Source organism: Chanodichthys erythropterus, chromosome 15 (assembly GCF_024489055.1).
Source record: "Chanodichthys erythropterus isolate Z2021 chromosome 15, ASM2448905v1, whole genome shotgun sequence".
In the NCBI taxonomy this organism is placed as follows: Eukaryota; Metazoa; Chordata; class Actinopteri; order Cypriniformes; family Xenocyprididae; genus Chanodichthys; species Chanodichthys erythropterus.
In genome coordinates this window covers 15,329,985-15,356,929 of record NC_090235.1, presented here as the reverse complement: position 1 = coordinate 15,356,929, position 26,945 = coordinate 15,329,985, and the positions used below count along the sequence as shown (strand labels likewise).

At 37.1% G+C, this 26,945-nt stretch overlaps 1 protein-coding gene and 1 pseudogene across 1 annotated transcript; both read left to right on the top strand.

Annotated features, from left to right (window-relative positions):
* Window positions 1-14,908, top strand: part of LOC137037156 (zinc-alpha-2-glycoprotein-like) — an 84,944-nt pseudogene extending 70,036 nt beyond the window's left edge.
* LOC137037821 (RT1 class I histocompatibility antigen, AA alpha chain-like) lies at window positions 14,828-20,540 on the top strand. The gene is made up of 7 exons (XM_067412128.1): window positions 14,828-15,081; window positions 18,186-18,416; window positions 18,500-18,766; window positions 19,112-19,387; window positions 19,560-19,676; window positions 20,060-20,138; window positions 20,420-20,540. The coding sequence occupies exons 1-6, from the start codon at window positions 14,988-14,990 to the stop codon at window positions 20,104-20,106; spliced, it is 1,032 nt and encodes a 343-aa protein (XP_067268229.1). The 5' UTR covers window positions 14,828-14,987; the 3' UTR covers window positions 20,107-20,138; window positions 20,420-20,540.
* Window positions 20,541-26,945: the final 6,405 nt, after the last annotated feature.

Below are 26,945 nucleotides of genomic sequence, written 5' to 3'. Positions count from 1 at the left end.
AATTTGGCATAACTGTAGAGATGCTCATGAATAGTGATTGGACCAAATCTGGAGTCTTTAGAACCAACTCACCACCAGTTCAGAAATTCACTCTTCTAAAGGTTATAACTTTTTAATCATTTGCTCTATAAAAATTAAACTTAGTACATCTGATTTATCTCTTCATGCTGATGCTACTCAACATTTTATATTAAGTCTCCGCCCATTACAGTAACGGCCATTTCGAAAAGTACAATATTGTGTTTTTTCATTACTTTTCCTTCAAATTTTGTCCAATTTTGTCCAAACTTTGATCAGATGATCTTTGGACCAAGCCGCATAGAAATGACTGAACAGAATTTTTTTACCTACTGGTAAAAAAAGGTTTTGATGTCATGAATTTAACAAGATTGACCCGAAATTGGTATAGAGGCTGTATCTCGGCCAAACTTTGAGCAATCAAAACAAAAATTGGTACACTTGATCAAGACCATGACCTAAGGTTCCATGCCAAATTTGGGAACAGTGCCACCTACAGGTCATGAGATCTTAAAAAAAGGCTTTTTTGGCCAATAACTTTTGAACAATTTGGCAGAAAATCAAGATCTCAATGTCTATGGATTCCTTGGGCCAGGGGCGTTTCCTCCGAGTAGGCAGTGCCTCCTCAAAAAAAAATAGGATGAGAAAATAATCCATATTACATACAAAACAACACAAATATTACAAATTATGACATTAAAAAGAGCGCAAGTCACGCGTAAGGAACACTGCCCAATAGCGACACCCGCAGGTAAAGTTACACAGAGGAGTCATGCTTTACAGTCTATGGAGACATACCTCCCTTTCCTTAGAAAACAATATAAAATCATCAGACCCCCGGCATGCGGTGGGTTTTGTGGGGGGATTGAAATTGAGAATGAATGGGGAAAGTCACGTGAGAGGAGGCAATGTCTCCATCGCGCTATGATTGGATGTAATTGGTTATGATTGGTTATGATTGGATATGATTGGTTTGTGCGATAAATCCCGCCTCTTGTTGACGTGCGCGTTCCGCGCGTCAGTTTGAATGAACAAATGATGGCGTCAGTGGGAAGACTAATTAAAAAGTAAGTAAACAGATCACGTCACGTGTCACGTCAAAATCAAACTTGAAATGGACTGAAAACATGACTGCAGGGTTTTTAGTGCAATCAGCTTGGTGAAATTAAAAATACAATTCGTGTCTGTGACAGATGGTGTTTACGGAGCATGACTGATAATCCAAAATGAAAGAAATACCGCAATACACAAATAAAATATATTGTTTAAATTATTATTGCCTTTAGTTATTATTTTGGAATGAATGTAGAAATGCTTAAAACACTAACTTGATAAGATTGACTTGGTTTTGATAAATAGAACATTTATTACAATACATTGTTAATGTAAAATTACAAAATAGAATTGTATTTGGTTTATTTTTTTCTTTTTTGATGTACTGTAATGTAATGTTCATTTAACAAGGAAGATGTGTCAACTTTAAGAGTAATGCACATGAATTTACATTCATTCATAAAAAAAAAATGTGCCTCCTCATTTCAGAACACCACTGCACGCCACTGCCTTGGGCCATGCCGAATCCAAGGATACTGAACATTTGATGAACCACATGTTCATCTTTAGGTTAAACATCTTTTATTTATTTATATATTTTTTTACTTACTTTTTATTAACCAACTTCTTGCAAAACATGTACAAAGGAAACATCTTTTAAACAATTTGTCATTTCTTTACCAAAATTGTTAAGTATCAACACCAGAAGGTACCTGAGAAGTTTGAACACAGCGCCACCTACATTATGTCTGTTCCACAGACATAACGATTTTTGCAAAAATGCTTATAACTTTTGAAAACATTATCCAATGTTTGTATGCTTTATGTCATTTTATTCTCTGGCTTATGCTGATTCTGATGATGTGTCATTTGTCATTTTCCTTAAATGTACCTGTTCGCCATATTGAAGTAAATGAAAAACAGTTTTTTCGATACTCCTTCTAGAAATGTTTTCAAATTTGGTTAAAAATCGGCTCAGATTATCTTTGGACCAAGCCACAAAGAAATGACTGAATAGATTTGTGATATTCACTACCGATCCAGAGATATTAGTCTCTGAATGTGACCATGCTTGTGTTTGTTGTCTTATGCTAGTTAGCTTAGCACAGTAATCACTTAGCATGCTAACCAATTTCCATTCTTTCTAATGTGGCTCTTCAGCTATCAGGTTAACCAAAATTTAGCTGCCATTAAGAAACTTTGCACACTAATCTGGTTCACATGTTAATTTTTTTGTGAACTCTTTCTCACACTGAAACCTCTGCTCAGCACACCATTGAATGTGCATGACTGATTAGCAACGTGTTACACCACGGATCCTGAATGCTTTGCATTGTGGGTTCTGGCATGAGGTACTGTGGCAGGAAAAGATGCATAAGTTGCATCTGTTCCAGGTGTTGGGCCTAAAAAATGTTGAACTCTGAAGCTGTCAAATACAACATGCAGTGAATTTATGTTCAAATTCGTTTTTCTTCTACTTCCCAAATGGTAGCAAGTAGGAAAATTATCAAATTTGCCACACTTGAAGTGATGATAATTAAGAGTAATTTGAGCAAATTTGGAGTATCTAGGACAAACTCTTTAGCGCCACCACCAGTTCAATAATGAACTATTCTAAAGGTTGTAACTTTTGAGCCCTTTGTCATAGAAAAATTAAATTTAGTACATCTGATTTGACTCTTCATGTTGATGCTATTCAAAATCTTACATTAAGTCTCCGCCCATTACAGTAGCAGCCATTTTGAAAAGTACTGAATTCTGTTTTTTTTCGCTACGCCTCCTAGAAATTTTATCCAATTTTGTTCAAAATAAGCTCAGATGATCTTTGGACCGAGCCGCACAGAAATGGCTGAACAGATTTTTGATATTCACTACTGTTCCTGAGATATTCGTCTCTGAATGTGACCTTGCTTGTGTTTGTTGTCTTGTGCTAATTAGCTTAGCATGCTAACCAGTTGTCATTTTTTCTCATTTGGCTCTTCAGCTATCAAGTTAACCATAAGCTTCATTAGCATTAAGTTATCTTATCATGCTAATCTGGTTAGCATGCTAAGTAATGCTTTTTTGTATATACTTTCTCACACTAAAAGTGCATCTTCAAGAAAGTGCATCTTCAAGAAGCTCAATGTGTAGAACCAGATTCCTGGTGAACACCTTACGCAAAGATAGTGTGTTTGAATCCAGGGTGGAACGGGTTTTATGAAATTGTGTGTTTTGATTTCTTTATTGCTTCTTGGAATAGAAATAAATGTTTTTTATTCATGCTTTGTTCATTTTCATCTAAGCTTCTGGTGATTTACAAAAAGAAATATAGTAAGGGAGGAACATAAAATGCACATATACAGTCATATAAGCTTGATTATCCGTTAGAAGTAAAAACAACTTCCAACTCAGATTTATGCTTCCTCTTTCCATGACATGTCCTCCATCTTGTGACATCATATTCTGTGACCGTAGCATCGAAAAGCATTGAGCGGGAGTGATGCAGAAAAGGTACGGGTGAAAAGCAGTGGTGTATGGGATTAAATTGATCTCTTTTAAAATGTTTGATTTTAAAACTCTAATATCATGTTTTTATGTGTAAAAATAATGTGCAAATGAAGAGTTTATTTGCAAAAACAGATAACTCCATTTTTATGAATTCTCACAAATCATGTTTTTTTTATTGTGCATTTCAAGTAATAACAATCAAACTGCAGTTGGGCTGTTTTGATTAAGAAATGATAACTCTAAAAAATACAGGTAAATTAAAAAAATAAAATTCATTGAAAGTATGTTTTATATATATATTAAAAGTTTGTTTTGTAGCAAAAGCAGATAACTCCAACAGTCGTTTTTTTTGGCAAAAGCAGATAACTCCACATTTCATGTTTCATAGTTAAACAAAACCCAAGTAATTGCATTTAAAACACTCTCAAACACACATGTGCACACAAACGCACACACACACCCACCCACCCACGCGCGCGCACACACACACACACACACACACACACACAAACAGATCGGCACACACACACACACACACACACACACACGCTCTCTCTCTCTCTCTCTCAAACACACACACACACACACACAGATCGGCACACAAGTACACACACACACACTCATCCACACACGCACGTGCGCGCGCGCACACACACACACACACACACACAAGCAAAAGGACAACCAATTTTTCAGCATGTAAGTCGTGTATGGTGTACAAGGACTTACAGGAGTCGAAATCATAAATCCTCGATCACTTTTAGTGAGCTTTGATAAAACTTTCCTCAGCTAGCGCGTCTTTTTGAAGTGACTACCCAGCTAACCAAAATACGTGACTGTTACGTAACTTCAACGTAATTTGGTGACCAAACTTTCGTCGTGGCGACGTAACTAGTTACGTTGTCTCAACCGGAAAAGTGAAATTCCCGGATACGTTGCCACAACGTAACTTTGTGACGTTGCCAGTTAGTAACTGCTACGTCGTGGCAACGTTGTGTATCATTGGTTGTGTATTGGTAATCAGTTGGTAATTTTTATATTTATTTATTTTTCTACGGGCGGACATGCAGTAGTTTAACCTAATTTATGTCCTCATTTGCCCAAATTAATTTAAAGGCTATTCCAACAGCTGTGAACAATGAATGTAGAGCTCAAAATGAATTCAATTCATTTATTTAGAAAAACATGCAGAACATGAACAAAAATCCAAATAAAAATAATGAAATACACCCAAACTAAATAAAAACATATCGCCTACAGCGAAACATAAAATAAAAGCATTCAAGACGTTTTGCACTCAGTATCATTAAAAACATATGCTATGCTAGCGTACCATTTTGCCAACATATATTTCAGACGTTCAATCACAGAGGTGAAAATATTAACATAAAGTACTTAACCCTCTGGAGTCTGAGGCTGATTTGGGGCCTGGAGAACTTTTGACATGCCCTGACATTTGTGCTTTTTTCAGTTGTTCATAAACATATTAATGGAAAAAGTGTCATTACACTGTATTCAGCACAAACTAGGCTACAATAATATGTGAGGAACATGTATGTACATGTTTGTGTTTTTGAAGGAATAACATTTATGCGTGGTTGTTGAAAAAACAAAAAACTTAAGTCACTGAAATAAGGCCAAAAAAAGTATAATAAATCTGTGTTCATAAGACTTTAGGGTATTGGAGGTTGTAGACTAGAGTTTTTGCTTCAAAATTATGTAAAAATTATGCTGCCTACTCCTTCATATTTAACAATATATTGATTTAGTTTTTGTAAGACACTTTTTGCCAAGAAACACAGTATGCAAGGAGGCGTGAATCACCACTGAAAATGGGCCATTCTCACCTGAGAAGACAAAAGAATTGGATAGTAATGAGCTGAAATGACTTGCATATTAATGAGGCATTTCAGTCAGGTAGGCTGTGAAAAAAAACCTTCTGTGATGTCTCAAGCTCATTATGATATATGAAACATACAGAAAAATATTATTACAATATAAAGTAATGGTTTTATATTATACTTTAAAATATAATGTATTTCTGTGATGCAAAGAGTCTGAATATAGGCTTTTAGTTTAAAAGCATGCACATTTGGAGAAATATTGGATTCTCATATGCTTATGTCAATTTTCTATACAGAGGAGTTATTTTTATTTAATATTCACTGTCATTACTATGAGCGCTGGTGTTTTCAATTCATCCTTGAAGTCGGAGGGCGCTCTGTGCATTTTAGTCCACAAATTCATCTAAAAGAAGAAGAGGCTATTCCATGAATGGAGTTTCCAATACATACAGCAGCAGGAGGGCGCTAAAGAAACAAAAACTCATCTAAACTTCATCTGTAGAAGACAAGTAAACAGGAAGTAACTGCATGTCTTCTAGAGATCGCTAACCATGACTTTTACATCCAGATAAACACTTTTCAAGACAATAAATACACGATTGAGATAATAAATGCATGTATTGACTGAATTAGCGTCTGAATAGCGCTGGCTCCGTGGGCGTGGCCGCATTAGCAGATAATGAGCTGAATCACAGACTTCTGACATGGCTCTCTTTTCATACAGATTACATTAACAAAGAAGGTTTGTTTTCGATTTGACTTACATGATTTAAAACCTGACATCTTAACGTTTTTTTAGACATAAGTGTAATTTTTTTGTCATTAGTATTCACTAAGTTACAGTTCATTTTCTGAGAACTATCAGATTGGAGTTCGTTCAGAGGGAGAGGAGAAATCACGCATCATGTTAGTTTTCTTTATTTTACAAAAAGCACAAAATTCTGTTTTTACTCTGAGTGTACACAAATGAAAGAAGATATTCCACAGATTAAAATGGTGTATAACTCTTAATTGTATGTGCAACATTGACGGAGTATTTTGAGTCTCTTTCACACTGATAAGAAAAAAACCACGGTGGTATCGCCGGCGATACCGTCAGACCTCAGAGTGTTAAGGTAGACTGTGGGTAATGTTACTTAACCAATCTGACGCAGTTGTTGAACTTATTGCTATAAAACTGACGAGAAACACGGAGAAACGTCGACGCCGTCCTCTCCAGCAGCTTGAATGTTTTCCCGGTTGCCATGGCAACTCTAACGGCCACCAGCACTAACGTAAACATAACAATAAAAAAAGGTTTTGCGTCTTTCCAAAGTTAACTTTATACATTTTTATAAAAGCCATTTATTCGTTGTCACCTCGGAAAAATAAATTCTTCTCTCAGAAAAATTAACTTTACTCTCTTGTCAACATACTGTGCGCGCTGCGCGCACTCCATTTGTGGAGGCGCGCGCTGTATGTCACGTCACTATATATAAAAAGCAATCATCCATATTCTGACTTGGTGAAAAGAAACATTTTTTTTTCTTAGGGGACATTTCAGTCTTGTGTCTGACGTTTAATTACACAGTTTAAATGGCAAATTCTGGTAATAATAACATATAAAGAACGCGTAAATGATGGTAATGAAATTACCAGCACATGACGTTGCTGTAACGTTGCCAGTAAGTCATGGAATGACCATTATATTACGAATAGAGTACGTATCTGGAACGTCCTTGGTTTTCTTATAACGTTAGGAGATCGTACTGACAACGTTGTGATATGGTAATTTGATGGTAATAATATTACGGGCATACAACGTTGTAGTTACGTTACTAGTAAGTCATGGAATTACCAATATATTACGAATAGAGTACGTATCTGGAACGTCCTTGGTAATCGTATAACGTTAGGGGGTCGTACTGACGACGTTGTGAGATGGTAATCTGAAGGTAATGAAATTACTGGCATGCGACGTCGTAGTTACGTTGTCAGTTAGTAAGTCATGAAATTACCAAAAAGTACGAATACATTACGTAACTGTTACGTCGTGTGTTAGCTGGGTAGAAGCCTTGTCACCTGACCTGAATACTGCGCGCTGATTCGCTAAAACGGACTTATCGGTTTCTGTCTGTACACAAACAAGGGCGCTTGTCGGCTTCTGCTGTAAAACGTGAACTTGCGATGCCTGAAAGTGGGCAAAACCGGCTCTTCTGACAAAATGGATTTAGGGTACAGAACGTGCTATATATGGAGAATAATGCACAGCACTTAGTTCATTTTTTTTAAAAATGGCGTTTATCGGTTTTTGCAAATGAACTCTTCAAATATTCTCAAACTTTCTGACACTGCGATCTGCGATGGGTTATGTGACTGTTGTCATTTATAAAAAATATACATAAAAACATGCCTATAATGAAAGTAAAAATGATTGACACACACATCCTTCGAATGGAAATAATAAGTACTTTAGGTGTATTGTTCATTATATTTATTTTCATATAAAAGCAACAGAACTTAAATTACATCCAGTTTTTCAGCAACACAGCGCACGAGAGTGAATCCCAGCTCGGAAATTGCCAGCTGTGACGGTTATCTTCCCCTGTGAGTGTGAGCGTCAGTAGCCATGAGTCGCACTGAAGTGATGTAATTTCCCTCTCTTCGATTGATTGGCTAGAGGAAGAACTGTCAGTCTAGAACTAGTGGACCAATGGTGACACTTAAGCCCAGACTAATTTACATGAAACTCCAACTGCATCATTTGAAAACGCAAGAGCAAAATGTAGAAAGAAGAGCAAAGAGAAAAACAGTACAAGTGCACAAAATAATAAAATATGAGCAGAAAATGTAAGAGAGCAGAAAGTACAGAGTAATAAAAGCAAGGAAAACAATGTTCTCAACAAACTGCAATTGCAGTAAGTAAATTCAGCACCCTGGCATCACATTTGGCTAAATTTCATTACAGTATATACAGTACTATAGCAGTGTATTGGTGTTCTGACACAAGACTATATCCCTAGGCAATAATTTCTGAGCTCTGCAAAAAATACAGTAGGATACATATAACAAATGGCTACAAAGAAAGTTCACAATCACAACATTGAGGGTGTACAACGTGAAATTTCCCTCATCTAAAGTAGCCTACTGGTACTGTGTAAGTTTAAAACACCAGTATTCTTTCAGCTCGTAAGTAAAATCGTAAGTGAACTTGGCTGCGCTGTTTTTGATTCTCAAAGAACCGGTTCATAAGAGTCATTTGTTAATGAATCACACTGGGCGCTTTGCGTGTGCGTGCAACCATCACGCACAGTTTATTGAAAGACGTGTTTTCTTGCCTTTACTTTGCGTTACGCTATTTTTTAGGTTATCATATTGAAGCGCCGCTCCTGAAAAGCAGTACTTGAAACACTGCTTACATTTATATTTTTATTCTGTGATCATTTTGGGGTGGCAAAGCTTCCGTGCCACCCCGGTAGATCCGCCCCTGCTTCTTGTCTAAGCGATCCTCATCAAGGTAAGCATTCATTTCTTTTACATCTGATCTGAAACAGAGACGCAGTTAGTTCTACAAATGTTTAAACAGTAAACGCATATATAGAGGCATATAAGCTCGATCTTCCGTTAGAAGCACAATTTCCAACTCAAATTCATGCTTCCTATATCCGTGACATGTCTTCTATCTTGTGACTTGTGTTGGTTACACCAAATTCTGTGACCATCATATTCTGTGACCGGGAGTAGTGCAGAAAAGGTTGGGGTGAAAGGTGCTCATATTAGGCGGGTGAAGTGCAGAAGTCGCGGGTGAAGTTCAGAAGGCAGTGATGCTCACAACATGCGGGAGAAGTGCTGAAGTGGCGGGTGAAGTTCAGAAGGCAGTGATGCTCACAACATGCGGGTGAAGTGCTGAAGTGGCGGCTGAAGTTCAGAAGGCAGTGATGCTCACAACATGCGGGTGAAGTGCTGAAGTGGCGGCTGAAGTTCAGAAGGCAGTGATGCTCACAACATGCGGGAGAAGTGCTGAAATGGCGGGTGAAGTGCAGAAGGCAATGATGCTCACAACATGCGGGAGAAGTGCTGAAGTGGCGGGTGAAGTTCAGAAGGCAGTGATGCTCACAACATGCGGGTGAAGTGCTGAAGTGGCGGCTGAAGTTCAGAAGGCAGTGATGCTCACAACATGCGGGTGAAGTGCTGAAGTGGCGGCTGAAGTTCAGAAGGCAGTGATGCTCACAACATGCGGGAGAAGTGCTGAAATGGCGGGTGAAGTGCAGAAGGCAATGATGCTCACAACATGCGAGTGAAGTGCTGAAATGGCGGCTGAAGTGCAGAAGGCAATGATGCTCACAACATGCGGGTGAAGTGCTGAAATGGCGGGTGAAGTGCAGAAGGCAATGATGCTCACAACATGCAAGTGAAGTGCTGAAGTGGCGGGTGAAGTGCAGAAGGCAATGATGCTCACAACATGCAAGTGAAGTGCTGAAGTGGCGGGTGAAGTGCAGAAGGCAATGATGCTCACAACATGCGAGTGAAGTGCTGAAATGGCGGGTGAAGTGCAGAAGGCAATGATGCTCACAACATGCGAGTGAAGTGCTGAAATGGCGGGTGAAGTGCAGAAGGCAATGATGCTCACAACATGCGAGTGAAGTGCTGAAGTGGCGGCTGAAGTGCAGAAGGCAGTGATGCTCACAACATGCGAGTGAAGTGCTGAAATGGCGGGTGAAGTGCAGAAGGCAATGATGCTCACAACATGCGAGTGAAGTGCTGAAGTGGCGGCTGAAGTGCAGAAGGCAATGATGCTCACAACATGCGAGTGAAGTGCTGAAATGGCGGGTGAAGTGCAGAAGGCAATGATGCTCACAACATGCGGGTGAAGTGCTGAAGTGGCGGGTGAAGTGCAAAAAAAGTATCCAATGAAAACACTACTCAACAGACAGACAGACAGACACATAGATAGAAAGATAGATAGATATATAGATAGATAGATAGGCTACTAACGTTCAAATGATTAGGATCAGTACGATTTTTGATGTTTTTAAATTATGTTTTATTAACAAAATTCGGGAGGAGCAACGTTCAAATAATCTGACTAATCATCACGTCATTGCAGCCAGCTGTTAACAATCAGTAATCAACATATCTACCCAATTAACATGAGTGAAAGCATATATATATATATATATATATATATATATATATATATATATATATATATATATATATATATATTTATTTATTAGGGGTGTGACGAGACGGGTATCTCACGAGACGAGACAAGATTTTTACACACTATTTTTCCTACACACTATATCCTCAATGGCGAAATACATGACTAGAAAAATATTCTGCAGGTGTATTTGAAATGTTTTAACTAATCATCTTGTAATGAATATCATTTCAGTTCTACTTTCTGAGTATGAATTATAATATGCAGTAAAAGACAACAATACTCAAGCACTGTAAAAGGTTTTGCCACTAACTCAACTGACTGACTTCTCTTCTGTATGATTTCAGTCTCTTCAGGCCTTGCTGTACATGATTTGAGCTTCTACAACTTTAGACCTCCTAACTGAACTCCTTTCCACAAACTGATCATAGAAATAAAAACAGTATAAATAAAAATGGTAACACTTTACAATAAGGTCTCATTTATTAACATTAATGTATTAACCAACATCAACTAACAATGAGCAATATATTTGCTACAGTATTTATTAATCTTTATGTTAGTTAATAAAAATAGTCATTCATTGTTAGTTCATGATAGTTCACAGTGCATTAATAATGTTAACAAATGAAACCTTATTGTTTGTGCTTAATAAGATTAAGAGAAAACTGTTATTCATTTTTATGGTAACACATTTCAAAAGTGCAACTATAATCGCACTCTCTCAATATTCAAAGTGCAAATAAGCAGCCTGGTCTCATTGTTAATACGTAGTTATTAATACGTAACTTTAAAAGACACAAAACGTACATATTTGTACGTTTTGAATGGTGCTAAAACGTACAAATACTGACGTTTTTTACTGCGAATAAAACGTAAAATATTTACGAATCTTTCATGTCATAAAAATATATGTATAAAATATATATAAATGTTCCCTTTTTAACATTTTTAGATGAATGTAATATCCCTAAACCCCACCCCAAACCTAAACCTACCCATTTTATACATAATGTTAAAAGAATAAATCATAATGGACAGAAATGTGTAGGAAAATGACAATTTTAGTAAAAATATGACATTAAAACGATATTTTGAGCCACTTATCCTACACCTACCCCTAAACCTACCCATAACAATTTCTTAAAACTACATACTGTTAATAAATGAAAAACAGACAAACAAGCGTAACGTTAATCACAATCATTTATTTTTTGCAAATATGTCAAAAGTGGTACCAAAAGTTAAAATGATGATGAGTTCCAGTCGCAGTCCTCTCTGGCTGTAACGTAATAGTTTTTATAGGGTACAGAGCAGAATATAATTTATTAATCCGTGAAATTATGAATCTGTCTTCTCTCCGTGAAGGCGCGCACTCATTTCAAATGTCAATCCACTGAAACACGGCATATCGCAATCTGCGACGAAGCAGGTGAGAACCAATGAGCGTTCGATATCAGTGCCGTAAATCATGTCGTAATGCTTCTCGAGGGTGGCGCAGGCGCACTGGCGCTATTTTTTAAATTTGAATCATAACGTGCGCGGGCTTTGACTGTGACGGTCGCTGTTGCTGAGAATGAAGGTGAAGATCGACAGATAAAGGGCTGAATTTGAATCTGTTCCTCGCAAACATATGGATTCTAAAGATATGGAGTACAGCAAACAAATGAAATGGGTGTGATTTGTTAATTTATGTTGTGCTTTGGTGTATCTTATGGTTGTATTGTCAGTCACTGCATAGGAAAAAAATCTCACAGCAAAATATTACAAAACGATTATAGAAATGTTATTCATTTTAAGGTTTCAAAGTGTAGTCTCTTTAACATTATGTAACGTTAATGACAATTGAACACAACATATTTGAATCATTAAAGCCACGATTTTAATATTAATACATGGTAATTCATATACATTCACACTTTACGTTAGATGTTTTACGTTTTTTAAGCTGCTAATACGTAAGTATTTGTACGCTTTAGTGCTATAAATACGTCAATGTTGTACGTTTTTGTGTGTATGAAAACGTTAGTAAATGTACGTGTGGTAGAACCACACCTCACGTAAAAATACACACGTATTCTCATGAGATCACGTTGAAATAAGACCATTTTTTTCTTTGATACAGAGCTAAGAGATGGTTACAACTACACTGCCCAGCCTAAAATAGGTTTCATATTGAGAGATATCTGTATTCGTCAGGGAGCCGCTTTCAAAATGCGGGGTATTGGAATCGCGTTTGAATGCGCGCTCGCGTTTACTTTCACTTTTAGCGATCGCGCGTAACTCTGTGAATATGAAGCGGCGGCAACCGTTATCCAACTGGATTAAATGTTTTTTTATTTAAATACAAAGCAAAACGACAGTGGAGGCGTAATGTAAACGTAGCGGTGGCATATTCTTTCCTAATTATCCTAACACTCTGTCATGGCAATATCACGAGACTACTTTCCGCCTCGACGAGAAATCTCGTCACATTTTAGTCTCGCGAGATCTCGTGACACGAGATCTTGTCACACCCCTAATATATATATATATATATATATATATGTATATGTAGACTCATATCGACTCGCCCATATTCCTCGACAGTTTTACAGCATCCCTCCACCACCCCGTCTCCTCACACTTGCCTAGTTACTTTCCTAATCAGAATACGGGGAGTACTTTGGGTTCGGGCCAAAATAGGTGAAGCTCGGAGCCCTCTCCTCGGACAGCACGCCAAATACGCATACTACTACGCATACTATTTACTATCTGATTATTTGTTTAATGTTTTTCATCTGCTCACCAAGGCTGCATTTATTCAATTAAAAATACAGTAAAAACATTAATATTGTGAAATATTATTACCATTTAAAATAACCTTTTCTGTTTAAATATTTTTTGCAAAGTAATTTATTCCTGTGATCCTGTGAATTTATTCCTGAATAATTATTCCTGTGATCAAAGCTGAATTTTCAGCATCATGTGGACTGTAGGTCCACTGCCACTTCATCCAACGCTCCGAGTGAGAAACCGCTTCAGACGATTCATCTGTAGACCCTGTAGAAAGTAAAAGTACCCACATTTAAAAAAATAAATAAATAAATACTCAAGTAAATGTCACAGCTTTATGCTTATTGGTTTAAACAACTGTGACATGTTGATCTCTTTTAAAATGTTTGATTTTAAAACTCTAATAGCATGTCTTTATGTGTAAAAAATGATGTGCAAATATTCTCAAACTCTCTGACACTGCGATCAGCGATCACTAGTGTCACCTCACTCTGACCATACCACATTAATTTGGTCACAGTGCCACCTGTGCCATCACATTCTTTGCTATTCTGATCATTTTGCATTATTTTTTAAGTTTGTGCTATATATATTTTTTACATGTGTTTTTAAATTTTTGATTCACGCTTATTTTTTGATCTGTGACCACAATACTATTGGTGGGAATTTAATCCCATAGTGGTGCTCACAATGTACGGGTGAAAGGCAGTGGCACTGACAAGGTATAGGTGAAGTGTAGTGGCACTGAAAAGTAGTTTTAAAATATCTGTTGTTATAAAATGTACAATAAAGGAGACGATGGCGTAACCTTGCGGAGAACCTGCAGTGAATGTTATCAGAGGAGCTAAGAGACTGCTGTTTACTATCACTGAGTTCTTTCTGTTAAGAAGTCTAAAACCCTGCCAACTAAATTAAGATCAGGGCCAAAATTAATAATTCACAAGTTCACATTTACAAATAAGTCCGGTAAATTAATTGGTAAATGTATTTGGCGTGCTGTCCCGGGAGAGAGCTCCAAGCTCATAAATCGGCCAGTACACGGAATATTAGGTTATATGAAGTAACCCAAAGAGTGTGAGGAGACGGGGTAGTGGAGGGATTCTGGAAACTGTCGAGGATCCTTGGGTGAGTTTGACTGTGATTATATACAGGCCTGAACTCATGCTGATTGGGTAGATATGTTGATTACAGATTGTTGACAGCTGGTTGAGATGACATAATGATTGAGTAGCTTATTTGACTTGTTCCTCCAGAACTACGTTAATAAAACATAATTTAATTTATCTGGACATGCAATGATATTTGGGTTACAGATGCCAGAAATAATGCTGTTCTCTTGTGTTTGTTGCAAAGATATCTAATTATGATAATAATAATAATTTAAATATCTATCTAAAGTATCAGATTAACTGTAATTTGATTATCAGCCATTTACCCTACCCTAATTGCATTTTTATTTTTATGATGTTTCTCTTCTCTTCTTTGTAGGCTAGGGCAGGACGACTTCAACTACCAGAATGCAGAGCATGCGCATTACAGAATGAGACTATGTTGCCTACCTAATCTAAAGTTATCGCCCGCCTGATCGCCCGCGTCTAAAGTTATCGCCTACCGAATCTTAATGTAGCCTATCTTGAACGCGCGTCTGAAATATAAACGGAAACATGTTTCACGCGATCTCATTTACAAACATTTTCTTTATATATGTAGTATTGATTTGGTTTATGTTTCACTCTTGTCTAAGCGATCCTCATCAAGGTAAGCATTCATTTCTTTTAGCCTACATCTGATCCGAAACAGAGATGCAGTTAGTTCTACAAATGTTTTTAGAGAAAACGCATATATACAGGCATATAAGCTCGATCTTCCGTTAGAGGTACAACTTCCAACTAAAATTCATGCTTCCTCTATCCGTGACATGTCTTCCATCTTGTGACTTGTGTTGCTTACACCAAATTCTGTAACCATCATATTCTGTGACCGGGTGAAGTGCAGAAGTGGCGGATGAACTTGCATTATTTTAACATGCACTTCACCCGCCTGTTGTGAGCCCCACTGCCTTATGCACTTCGCCCGCCACTTCTGAACTTCACCCGCATGTTGTGAGCCCCACTGCCTTCTGCACTTCATCCGCCACTTCTGAACTTTACGTTTAGAAGGCAGTGGGGCTCACAACAGGCGGGTGAAGTGCATGTTCAAGTAGTGCAAGTTCACCCGCCATTTCTGAACTTCACCTGCATGTTGTGAACATCACTGCCTTCCGCACTTCATCCGCCTGCTGGGAGCACCACTGCCTTCTAAACTTCAAGTTCAGAAGTGGCGGATGAAGTGCATAAGGCAGTGGGGCTCACATTAGGCCGGTGAGGCAGTGGTGCACTGCACACAATGTACAGATGAAAGGCAGAAAAGGTTTGGGTGAAGGGCAGTGGCGCAGAAAAAGTTCGGGTGGGAGTGGTGCAGAACAGAGGTGGGTAGAGTATCCAAAAACTACTCAAGTAGCCTACAAGTCGAAATTATAGTTGCTGAAACGAAGTAATCTTAATATTTACTCGAGTAAGAGTAAAAAAGTATCCAATGAAAAACTACTCAATAAATAGATAGATAGATAGGCTACTAACGTTCAAATGATTGGGATCAGTACGATTTTTAATGTTTTTAAATGATATTTAATGTTTTTCATCTGCTTACCAAGGCTGCATTTATTTAATTAAAAATACAGTAAAAACATTAATATTGTGAAATATTATTACAATTTAAAATAACTGTTTTTCTGTTTAAATATTTTTTGCAAAGTAATTTATTTCTGTGATCAAAGCTGAATTTTCAGCATCATTACTCCAGTCTTCAGTGTCACATGATCCTACAGAAATCATTCTAATATGATGATTTGCTGCTCAAGAAACATTGTGTTACAGATGCCAGTAGCCACATCTACTATCATGGCGTGTAATAATCTGTTTGGTTGTAAAATGTAGGTTATGGCTGTATGAATTGAAATCAAATGAAATCGATATCAACAGAACAATTAACCAATACTAATTAGTAACATACCTGTAGCCTATATTTCGCTTTCTTTTTCCTCCTCCTCTGTTTTTATGATAGTGAGCCCCTAATGGCTTTGATCTTTTCATGATGATGAAACTAAAACATTTAATCCAGGTAAGCACGAATGACGACGTTCCCTGCCGCCTTCAACATCTCGTTTCTCTATTCACTTCCTAACAGCAGCGGTCACTATCACCAGGGAGACTTGTCACTCAGATAATATGCAAGTAATCATGATGCAGAAATGGCAAAAGTACGAAATAATAATAGTAATGATATTTTTATTTTATTTTTTTTATTAGTGTTTATATATATATATAAATCTCTTGGTGGGGACTGGGGAGGGGGCTCTCACTGGCGCCCCCCAGCTGTTTGCGCCCTAGGCGACCGCCTAGTTTGCCTATGCCTAGAAACGGCTCTGCGGGATTGTTCACAGACAGGATACGCAGTTCAACTAATAGGATCTTCATCACTGGCAAACAATAGTCCGTATTTGCAGATTTGTTTTTAATTGACTGTAGGTCCACTGTCACTTCCTCCAACGCTCAGAGTGAGAAACCGCTTCAGACGATTCAGTGCGAGCAGGAACTGAACAAAACAAACAAACTGATTCGCGAACCAATTTAGACAGTTTTGCCAACTTGCTTGATCAATTCTTTGAATAGATTCGACTCAAAAGAGTAATGCTTTTGTGAATGGGGCTTCGTTCAAGCAAAAAAGAGACTCGCCTGGAATAAACTAGGCTACGCGTTTCTTAACATAGTATTGCATTACAGTAACGAGAGGAACGACGGCCAGCGCAGCGAAGTAAAAGTACCTACATATTTTTCATTAGAAATGTAGGCCTACTCAAGTTAAAGTAAAAGTAGCCACATTTAAATCTACTCTAAAAAGAGAAAATTTTCTAAAAAAAAATAAATAAATAAATAAATAATAATAATGTTCAAGTAAATGTAACTAAGTAAATGTATTTGTTACCCACATCTGGTCCAGAATAGCATAGGCCGGGAGGGGCGCAGAAAAGCATCTGGCATTATTAACTGATATCAACTCCTTACCATTTCGACATACATGACCCGTTGTTCTGTTACGGACAGCCACATGTCCAAAATGGACAGAGGAGGGAAGCATTCTGGGGCGCAGACTAAAAACATAAGTCACCACTTGTAGTACACTTGAACCCATCTCAGACATAGAAAATACATTTTTGAATTATTTAAAATATAAGAATAATATATGATAATTGTATTTATAATTTGTTTTTTGAAGCTGTGGGTTTTATTTACTAAGATATATATGTTAGAACGCTTAAGTTTTTAAGCTGTTTTACTGAGAAATCACATAATAGCCTAGTGTTGACAATACATTTCTGCGCTTCTGAATGATTTGTGCGCGGCCTGAGCGTGATGCATGAGTCTACAAGCTATACTGAATGTGTGTGTGTGTGTGTGTGTTACAGTTTAGTTTAGTACTGTACTTCACATGTATTGTTATTCCATTTGTCATTTTGGAAACTCATTGTGAACTTCAAAGATTTCTTGTACTGTTGCGCCCTCTATAGGACCAGCAATTATTTAACATCAAGCTTAAACCATCATGGCAGAGGATTAAAGTCGACTAGTCGGTGCAAGCGCTTCTGTAAAGCACTTTAGGTCTACCGCGGATTTGTAAAATGGACAAATACAGTTTGGACTGTTGACCAAACTCCATTAAAGCTAAATGGGTTAATGTGTTTACCTGACCACATGCATTGTGGCTGAAGCGTAATTGATTTAGGAATGTTTAAGAACATATGTTTGTTATATTATCTTCCTCAGAAGGACATTATCTGCACTACAAGTTTACAGCCATTTCCACAACATCCCCAGAGTTCAGTGCTGAGGGTGTTTATGATGACAGACGGATCAAACACTACAATAATGAAGAAAGAGTCTGGATTCTGACTGAAGATGACTGGACTGAACCTCCTAAAGATCCACCTGATCCTAGAGACTGGTTCATTCATCAGATCAGGACTCTGACAAACTGCACAAACTCACAGTGTTCTGGTGAGATTCATGATTTACTCTCATTCATTATCAGACATTATATTCACTGTAAGTTTGTCATGAGTGTTGTTCTGTGATTGTAGAGCTTCATGTTCTTCAGAGAATAATTGGCTGTGAACTGGAGAAACTTCCTGATGGAACAGTGAATCTGACTGTCTTTGATGAATATGGATTTGATGGAGAGGATTTTATATCCTTTAATTCTGACACTATGAAGTGGATTGATAAAAACCCCAAAGCCAAAGAAACTAAAGAGGAATGGGATCATCAAACGGGACGAAACCAGATCATCAAGTATTTCCTCAAGACCTGCATTGACTGGATCTCAGCGTTTAATAACACTAAAAAGAGTAAGTTCTGATCAGATCAGTTTAATTGTCCCTGGTCTTTCTGTGTGTCATTGTGTGTATTTGTCTGAAATTGACAAAACAGATCTTAGAATTTGAAATTGTCAAAATTTTACAGTACTTTGGTCTAAATTGTGTCATTTTATATTGGATGCATGCGATATCATTCAGTCCAGGGTTTTGTCCATATGCAGGTTTCTCTACAATATTATTAGATGCAATTGTGTGTGTTTTGTAAATATAAATAATAATACGAAATCTTAAAGAATACTACTCTTTTCACATGGGAGCCACTGAATTCTTGATATTCATTTGTTAATTTCTGTACATTATTATTTTCTGCTCCAGGTCCACCAGAAGTTCACATGTTTGTGAGGAAAACTCCTGATCACAGTAAGCTGAACCTGACGTGTCTGGCCACTGGTTTCTACCCCAGAGATGTTCAGATGAACATTAGATTGAACAGAAACATCCTTGAGGATCAAACATCTTCAGGAATCAGACCAAACGATGATGAAACCTTTCAGATGAGAATCAGTGTGAAGATCAACAGAAACCATGAAGGATCTTATGATTGTCTGCTCAATCACAGCAGTCTGACTGAACCAGTTTCAGTAAAATGGGGTAAAAATCATTATAAATTCATTCTCGAGTAAATATGGTTTTTATACACCAACCGTGTTTTTGCATCAATAACAAATGGAACTTCAATAATACTAGTTAATATTACTTGTTACAAATAATTACGGTTAAACTAAAGTTTAAGAGTTTAAATGCATTTTTTTAAATTCTGCAGATGGAGAATGTTCTGACTGTGAAATGGATTATACGTGGATTTTTATAACAGGAGCAGCAGCGGTTCTAGTTCTAGTTCTCGCTGTGATTGGTTACATCATCTACAAAAGAAAACAAGGTGAGTTCTAAATATTAAACACTGTTGCTTTAAATGTCTTAATAAATATCCTTTTTTTTTAAAGCCTTTATATTTGAAAATATATCAGCTGGTCAGTTTGACATTATATGTGCTGTATGAAGATAAAAATAAGTGAAGCAGTAGAGATTGGATTGTTTTTATTATTAAGATTTATTTTATTATTTATTTTATTATTATTTATTTGATAAACACAAAGTTTGAGACATCAGCAGGAAAAGTCTAAAGTGAAATGTTTAAAATTTATTCTCCAGCTAAAAGATTGAGACATTATCATAAGATTTAGTGACATTAACATGTACTGATTTCTACAGTTATGAGAACATGGTATCTGCATACTCAAGTTTGTGTATAATCTGCTTTAGCTGGTCGAATTCAAAAGACCGATGACTGGAGAGATGATGGAGAGTAACTGGCAATTAATCACCATCTCAAAAGGAACAGGTATCTCCATATTACATTCATTATCTTTCATTGTGCAGAGAGATTTGAAAAACACAATCCTGTAGTAAACTATGCTGATATAAACCCACAGTCCAGTGTTTAGTGATGCTTTTGATGTGATGAAATATGAAATTTAGAGTTAAATATAAAGTTTTGCTTTATGGGCAGTTTAGAAATGCAATGAATGTCATTGTGGTTCATTCAGAAGAGACGGTATTCTTGCGTTTCAGCTCACTTCTGTTTATCATGTTCCGTAACAAAATTCTCTGTTGTTGTTTCAGGCAAATGGACATGATGAAGGATATGTGAAGCCTCTCCGAGTTTAAAATGCTTCTGACTGCACTGACTCCCAGCCAACATAGCATGGTGGGGCCCAGATGGGTGTCACCTGGGCAGCCTAACTGGAGCCCAGACAATTGTCCATGGTTTCCATGGAGGCCCCACATGGGTTAGCCCAGATGAACTGAACACTGCTCAGTGTGCACACTACAGGCTGTTAAATGAAACACAGAAACATGCTGGAGTTAATGAGATAATTAGGTGATAATGAGTAGAAACACCGAAGGACAGAGAAACAACAAGAACTACGACTTCAGCCAGAGCCTTCGATGAAATCAACTGAAGATAAAAGACATTAAATCTCTGAAGATCTGATTAAACATCTCCACAAACAGCATTACCAGCTTCTCTTATCACTAACCAGACTGACTTTATTCTGGGTGCCTCATACAAAACTCATCCATGGCTCCCAGAATGCATTGCAGCATGAAGCATGTCACCATTGTTGAGAATCATACGCTGATTCTTGATGTCTGTGTAAGTGATTCTTGCAGGAGGTTTGAAGTGTTTAGTGAACAACGTGTTTTTCAAATTTTCTGATTAAAACATTTTTAGTGTTGTAATTCTAGAGGAGGTCCAGCACAAAGTTAATCACATTTTGCTCCTAAAAAGGTCGGTCATTAGATCAGTGATTTAAGCCACTAAATGATGACTATATTTTTATCATTTAACAGCCAACCACATTGTCTCTTGTTTTTTTTGCCATAATGAACAGCCAGAGAAAAAATTAAAAGTTATAGTTAAGAGTCAAACTGCCTAACTGAAGTAAGCGCTGACCTCGATCACGGTGACCTCAAACCAAACGTATTTTCAACAAATCATCAACATCTAAACCTCTGGTAATTCTCAATAACAACTTTTGTAGATGAATGTCAGAAATAAAGTCAGTCTGGTTAGTAATAAGTGAAGCTGGTAAAGCTGTTTGTGGAGATGTTTAATCAGATCTTCAGTGATTTAATGTCTTTTATCTTCAGTTGATTTCATCGAAGGCTCTGGCTGAAGTTGTAGTTCTTGTTGTTTCTCTGTCCTTCAGTGATTCTGCTCGTTATCACCTAATTATCTCATTAACTCCAGCATGTTTCTGTGTTTCATTTAACAGCCTGTAGTGTGCACACTGAGCAGTGTTCAGTTCATCTGGGCTAACCCATGTGGGGCCTCCATGGAAACCGTGGACAAAAATGTCTGGGCCCCAGTTAGGCTGCCCAGGTGACACCCATCTGGGCCCCACCATGCTATGTTGGCTGGGCTACTGTAAAATGACAAAGTGAATTTACTCTTCCTTGTGTTGCTGGTTGTGTTCTTAAAGGTGAAGTGTGTAATTTCTACACCACTAATGCTGGGTACACACTAAAAGATTTTTGAAAAGTGTGAGAGACCACAAACATCAGGACAAAAAAAATCCTAGATTTAACCATTTTTCTCCTATTATGTGACAAAGAAAGTACACCAAACCGATTTTCAACCAGAGTCCCGACTATGAACCCTGGAAATCTCGCAAAATCTCTCAAGACTTCAGAATAAACATGAGGGACAATAGGCAGGAAGAAATTGCGTTGATAGTGTTTGGAATGATTTTGGTGTGTTTTTCTAAACACTCGTGCTGTTGCCACAAATGGACAAGCTGATCCTCCATCTCTGCTGTCCAAATCCATTTAATTTTGTGCTGCGCCGTGACTGCGTTTGTTATGCTTCAGTCTTCTGTCAGCTCGCTTTCTGACTGGATATTATTACGTTTCACGTGTTAGACTATTCAGTTAGTCAAACCACCAATGACTTCTAGTTGCAAATTAAGATACAAGGTATTTAACATCCAAAAATTACACTCATCACCTCTAAGAACCCTGTCACTTTAGCGATTTTAGCATTGTTACTTGAATGAAATGTGCACTTTGTGATAAATCACCTCCTCCTCAGGTCCAATTCTGTTCATGGTTGCATTTCATGTGTTTCTTACAAGCTGCAAAAGGCTCATAATTTTTTTATAGAGTGAATGTGTTTAATGTGTATAAATAATGTATCAAATGTCATTATGTATATATATGTATTTTTTTAAATAAAATTTCTAAAACGTATAGCTCATTTATTATGTTTGGCCCTACAGTTGAACTACATATTGTTGTCCAGGAGCTTGGTAAGACATAATGCAATGCAGTTGATAGGAGACAGACGGGTAGATGACTGCTGTATAGTTTGACAGGGTAAAAATGTTTGTAGTTGAGATGACATGAGGATCAGCAGGTCACATGACACAGATGAGTTCATTTTACAGTAGATGCATGGACACAGGAATCTTATTGAAATGATTCATGCTTTAAATGAATAACACCTTTTATTCAGAGGTTTGTTTTTTTTTTTTTTTGGCACTTGTGTGACTTTAGTTAAGAGCTCAGAATGATGATTTCTGTTTAAGAGATTGCACTTATACACATAAGTACATGCACTGTGACCTTGAGTAAAACACCAACAACTGCAGGAGATTCATGTAAAAATAAAAACATCTCATTAGTTCATACAACATGAGAGCACTAAATGATTTTGATTTCCATTGGCCGTGATTCTTTCTCTCCATCATGCAGATTGAGTTTGTCATGTCAATAACAGATCACAGCAGCAGTAAATGATAGTGTGAGTGTGTTATTCTGAATGTTTGAGAGCCGACGGCCCCTGCAGGGCCCCACTGAGAGTCACAGTCTTCAGTTTTACTGTGTGATTTGGGTGTTTTTGCAAACAAAAGATGATCCACTTCATCAAATTGTCATTAAAACACTCTCCACATGTATGGAGTCAAATTAATGCCTTAAAGTTTTGCACAAAAATAAAGTTTAAAAAAAAAAAAAAGAATTTAGCAATAAAATATTTTTTTGCAAATAAAAATAAAGAATTGCAAAGGAAAAATAAAGTATTGAGCGGAAAAAAATATGTTTTGCAAACAAAAATAATAAATTGTAAAATAAAATAAAGTAGTGCAAAATAAAAATATAATCAATTACAAAAATCAATGACAGCTGTAATCCTATTTTATCTTTGCCACATATTTTTCATGCTCAAACCTACTAAATCATTTGCAACTCTCATTTTATTCTGCGTTTCAGTCAAGTGTGCGCTCATACCGGTTTTCCTTTGCGCTGCACTTTTCTGTGCGGTTCTCTTTACGGCACTGGTTTGACGTGGGGTGGAGTCGCGAAACACGTCATCGGCAGGAGACGCAGATCGCAACAGAACAGATCAAGCATAGAGACAGAGCGCATTTATTATAATCTGAAAACCACGCCCACCGGGGGAAAGCAATCCAACTGTCTCCATTGACTTTGTATTGCGTGAGGATGCCTTCTTGTCTTTTCTGACTTATTACAAAAAACAGAACAATGCCTAAAAGCTGCTGTGTGACAATGCACAACTAACAAGCTAAAAAAACCCAGAAATAAGTTTTTATAAGCTGTCGACCCCAAAAAACGAATGTTTAAGGACAAGGACACAAAAGAGGATACAGGGCCATCGCCAGAACATATAGAATGGGGGGGCATTCGGTTTCCATAGGGGGGGCACACATTTTTATGATCTGAGTAACAGACGTTCGCCAAAATGATAATGTCCCGTATTTATTATTAATGAAATAGACTTCTATAATGAAATAAAGTTCTATATTACCACAAAAACACCAAAAACGAAACCCCTTTGCATTATGGCAATACTTTGCAAACACGAGGCACAAAAGCTTTTCAATTCCTCGAACAACACAATAATAAAAACGATACCAAAATAGCAATAAATAGGCTAGCTTACATCTGTAGCATATTTAAGTGTAACAAAGACTTTTGAGTGTACTCACCATTAAAATAGTTGAAGGCGGCAGATCTCCGAGTGATAGTCATTAATAAATACGGCCTAATTATGTTTCAAGTTCCGTTTTATGTAATAATGCGTTATATATGATTTTTTTTTTGATCATAGGCGGAGGGTGAACCAACTCCAGGGTAAGGAGGTGCGATTCCCATTTAAAAACATATTTAAATAGATTTCCTCGAAATAGCTTTAACTTACTTTTCACAGCACAATCTACATATCCCAACATAAACACTGCTGATAAATTATTATTTGTTAATAAAGTAAACCACTGTTAATTTTAACAGATTACGCACGCGAGATTTTGCAGATAGTGCGCAAAAGGTGCTCGCTCATCTTATTTTATTGCGATCTCAAGAAGTTCTGTAACAATAAATTAAACTGCATAATTACATAACAATTTACATAATTGTTTGTTAACCAAAATCTGTTGATTTCTGGAACGCAATGACCAGTCAGAGGTGTTTAAGTTAGCACTGAACAAAAACTGGTTTTGAGCGGTGAGTGGATTTTGAGTTGTAGACGCTGGCAAATATTCCCTCATTATAATTCGTTCCAGAAATCAACAGATTATTTCGTGATTAGCTACAATGCTCAACACTGCAAGAATACGTTGTAAAGCATTGTCGTTCGTCAGAGCACAAACACAGATACGCACTGGATCGTTTGCCATGTTTCGCCAATATGCTAATATTAACTGATCCTAGATCAGAATTATGTGCAGTTTTTCCCTCTAAAAGCAATCAGAAGCAGCAGCAGTTTTGGTGCCTATCGTTTTACATGTGGCAGGAAGCGCACGCTTCCTGCCACATGTACCTCCACTGCATGTTTACAGCCCTGACAAAAGCAGACACATTCCCAGAGTTCAGTGCTGTGGTTGTTGCTAATAGCAGACAGGTCAAACACTTCAATAATGAAGAAAGAGTCTGGGTCAGAGACGGTCGGACTGTTTTTGACTGGACAAAAACACCTGCAGATCCACCTGATTCTAGAGACTGGTTCATACATCAGATCAAGATCACATGACAAACTGCACAAACTCACAGTGTTCTGGTGAGATTAATGCTTTAATGCCTTTCTCTTAGCCTATCAATAATCAGACATGTTATGAAACTGCATTCATCTACGAATATATAAGTTTGTCATGAGTGTTGTTCTGTGATTGTAGAGCTTCATGTTCTTCAGAGAATAATTGGCTGTGAACTGGAGAAACTTCCTGATGGAACAGTGAATCTGACTGTCTTTGACAGGCCAGTCAAGTTCCTCCACACCAAACTCGCTCATCCATGTCTTTATGGACCTTGCTTTGTGTACTGGTGCGCAGTCATGTTGGAATAGGAAGGGTCCATCCCCAAACTGTTCCCACAAAGTTGGGAGCACGAAATTGTCCAAAATGTCTTGGTATGCTGAAGCATTAAGAGTTCCTTTCACTGGAACTAAGGGTCAAGCCCAACCCCTGAAAAACAACCCCACACCATAATCCCCCTCTACCAAACTTTACACTTGGCACAATGCAGTCAAGCAAGTACCAAACCCAGACTCGTCCATCAGATTGCCAGACAGAGAAGTGTGACACTGAGCTCATGAGAGCGACCCATTCTTTCACAAATGTTTGTAGAAGCAGTCTGCATGCCTAGGTGCTTGATTTTATACACCTGTGTTCATGGAAGTGATTGGAACACCTGAATTCAATGATTTGGTAATGATTAGTGTACGTAATCTTTGACTTTGTGGGGTCAAAGGGACAAAATCTTTTATATGAGACTAAATGTTGACTCAATTTGCTATCGTCCTTCCCTACACTAAACCTACCTGTCAAAGGAACCTAATGTAATTCTAACATTCTTTTTTTAAATATATATATATATATATATATATATATATATATATATATATATATATATATATATATATATATATATATTTACACATATATACAGTGACGTGCACAGACATTTTGGGGGGCAGGGGCTCAAGTGGGAAAAAAGGGCATTTCTCATAATTATTTATTTTAATAAAATAATAAACAAAATGTTAAATATATTAACACAACTCCGACTTCCTTACCAATTTATTTTAATTCCCTTACATTCACGCAATTGTTTCATACTCCACAGATTTTTACAAAATAATCAGTTCACACAGAGACCATTGTCTTCTTTAGTGTTCACTAGGTTTGTCGCAAGAGCATGTTTTCTACTACTATTTTTAAGTAGCTATATATTTAGAATAAATGACTGCACCAAGTGAAGTGAAGCTGTACGCAAACAGGAATATATATTAATTTACTTAAAAAAAAATAATAATAATAAAAAAACACCCCAGAAAAAGGGCACTTTCTCTCAAGGATATATATATATATATATATATATATATATATATATATATATATATATATATATATATATATATATATAGCTATGGAAAAAGTTAAGAGACCACTCCAAGTTCAGAAATCAATGTTAAGTGGTCTCTTAATTTTTTCCATAGCTGTATATTTCCCCGGTTTGTTCATGTTTTACTTTTTTTATTTTTTTTATTTATGGTTTATGTATGGTCCTGTTATTGTCACTGTATGTCTGCCTTGTCACAAGCATTTCAATGCACAGTTTTTCCCTTGTATTA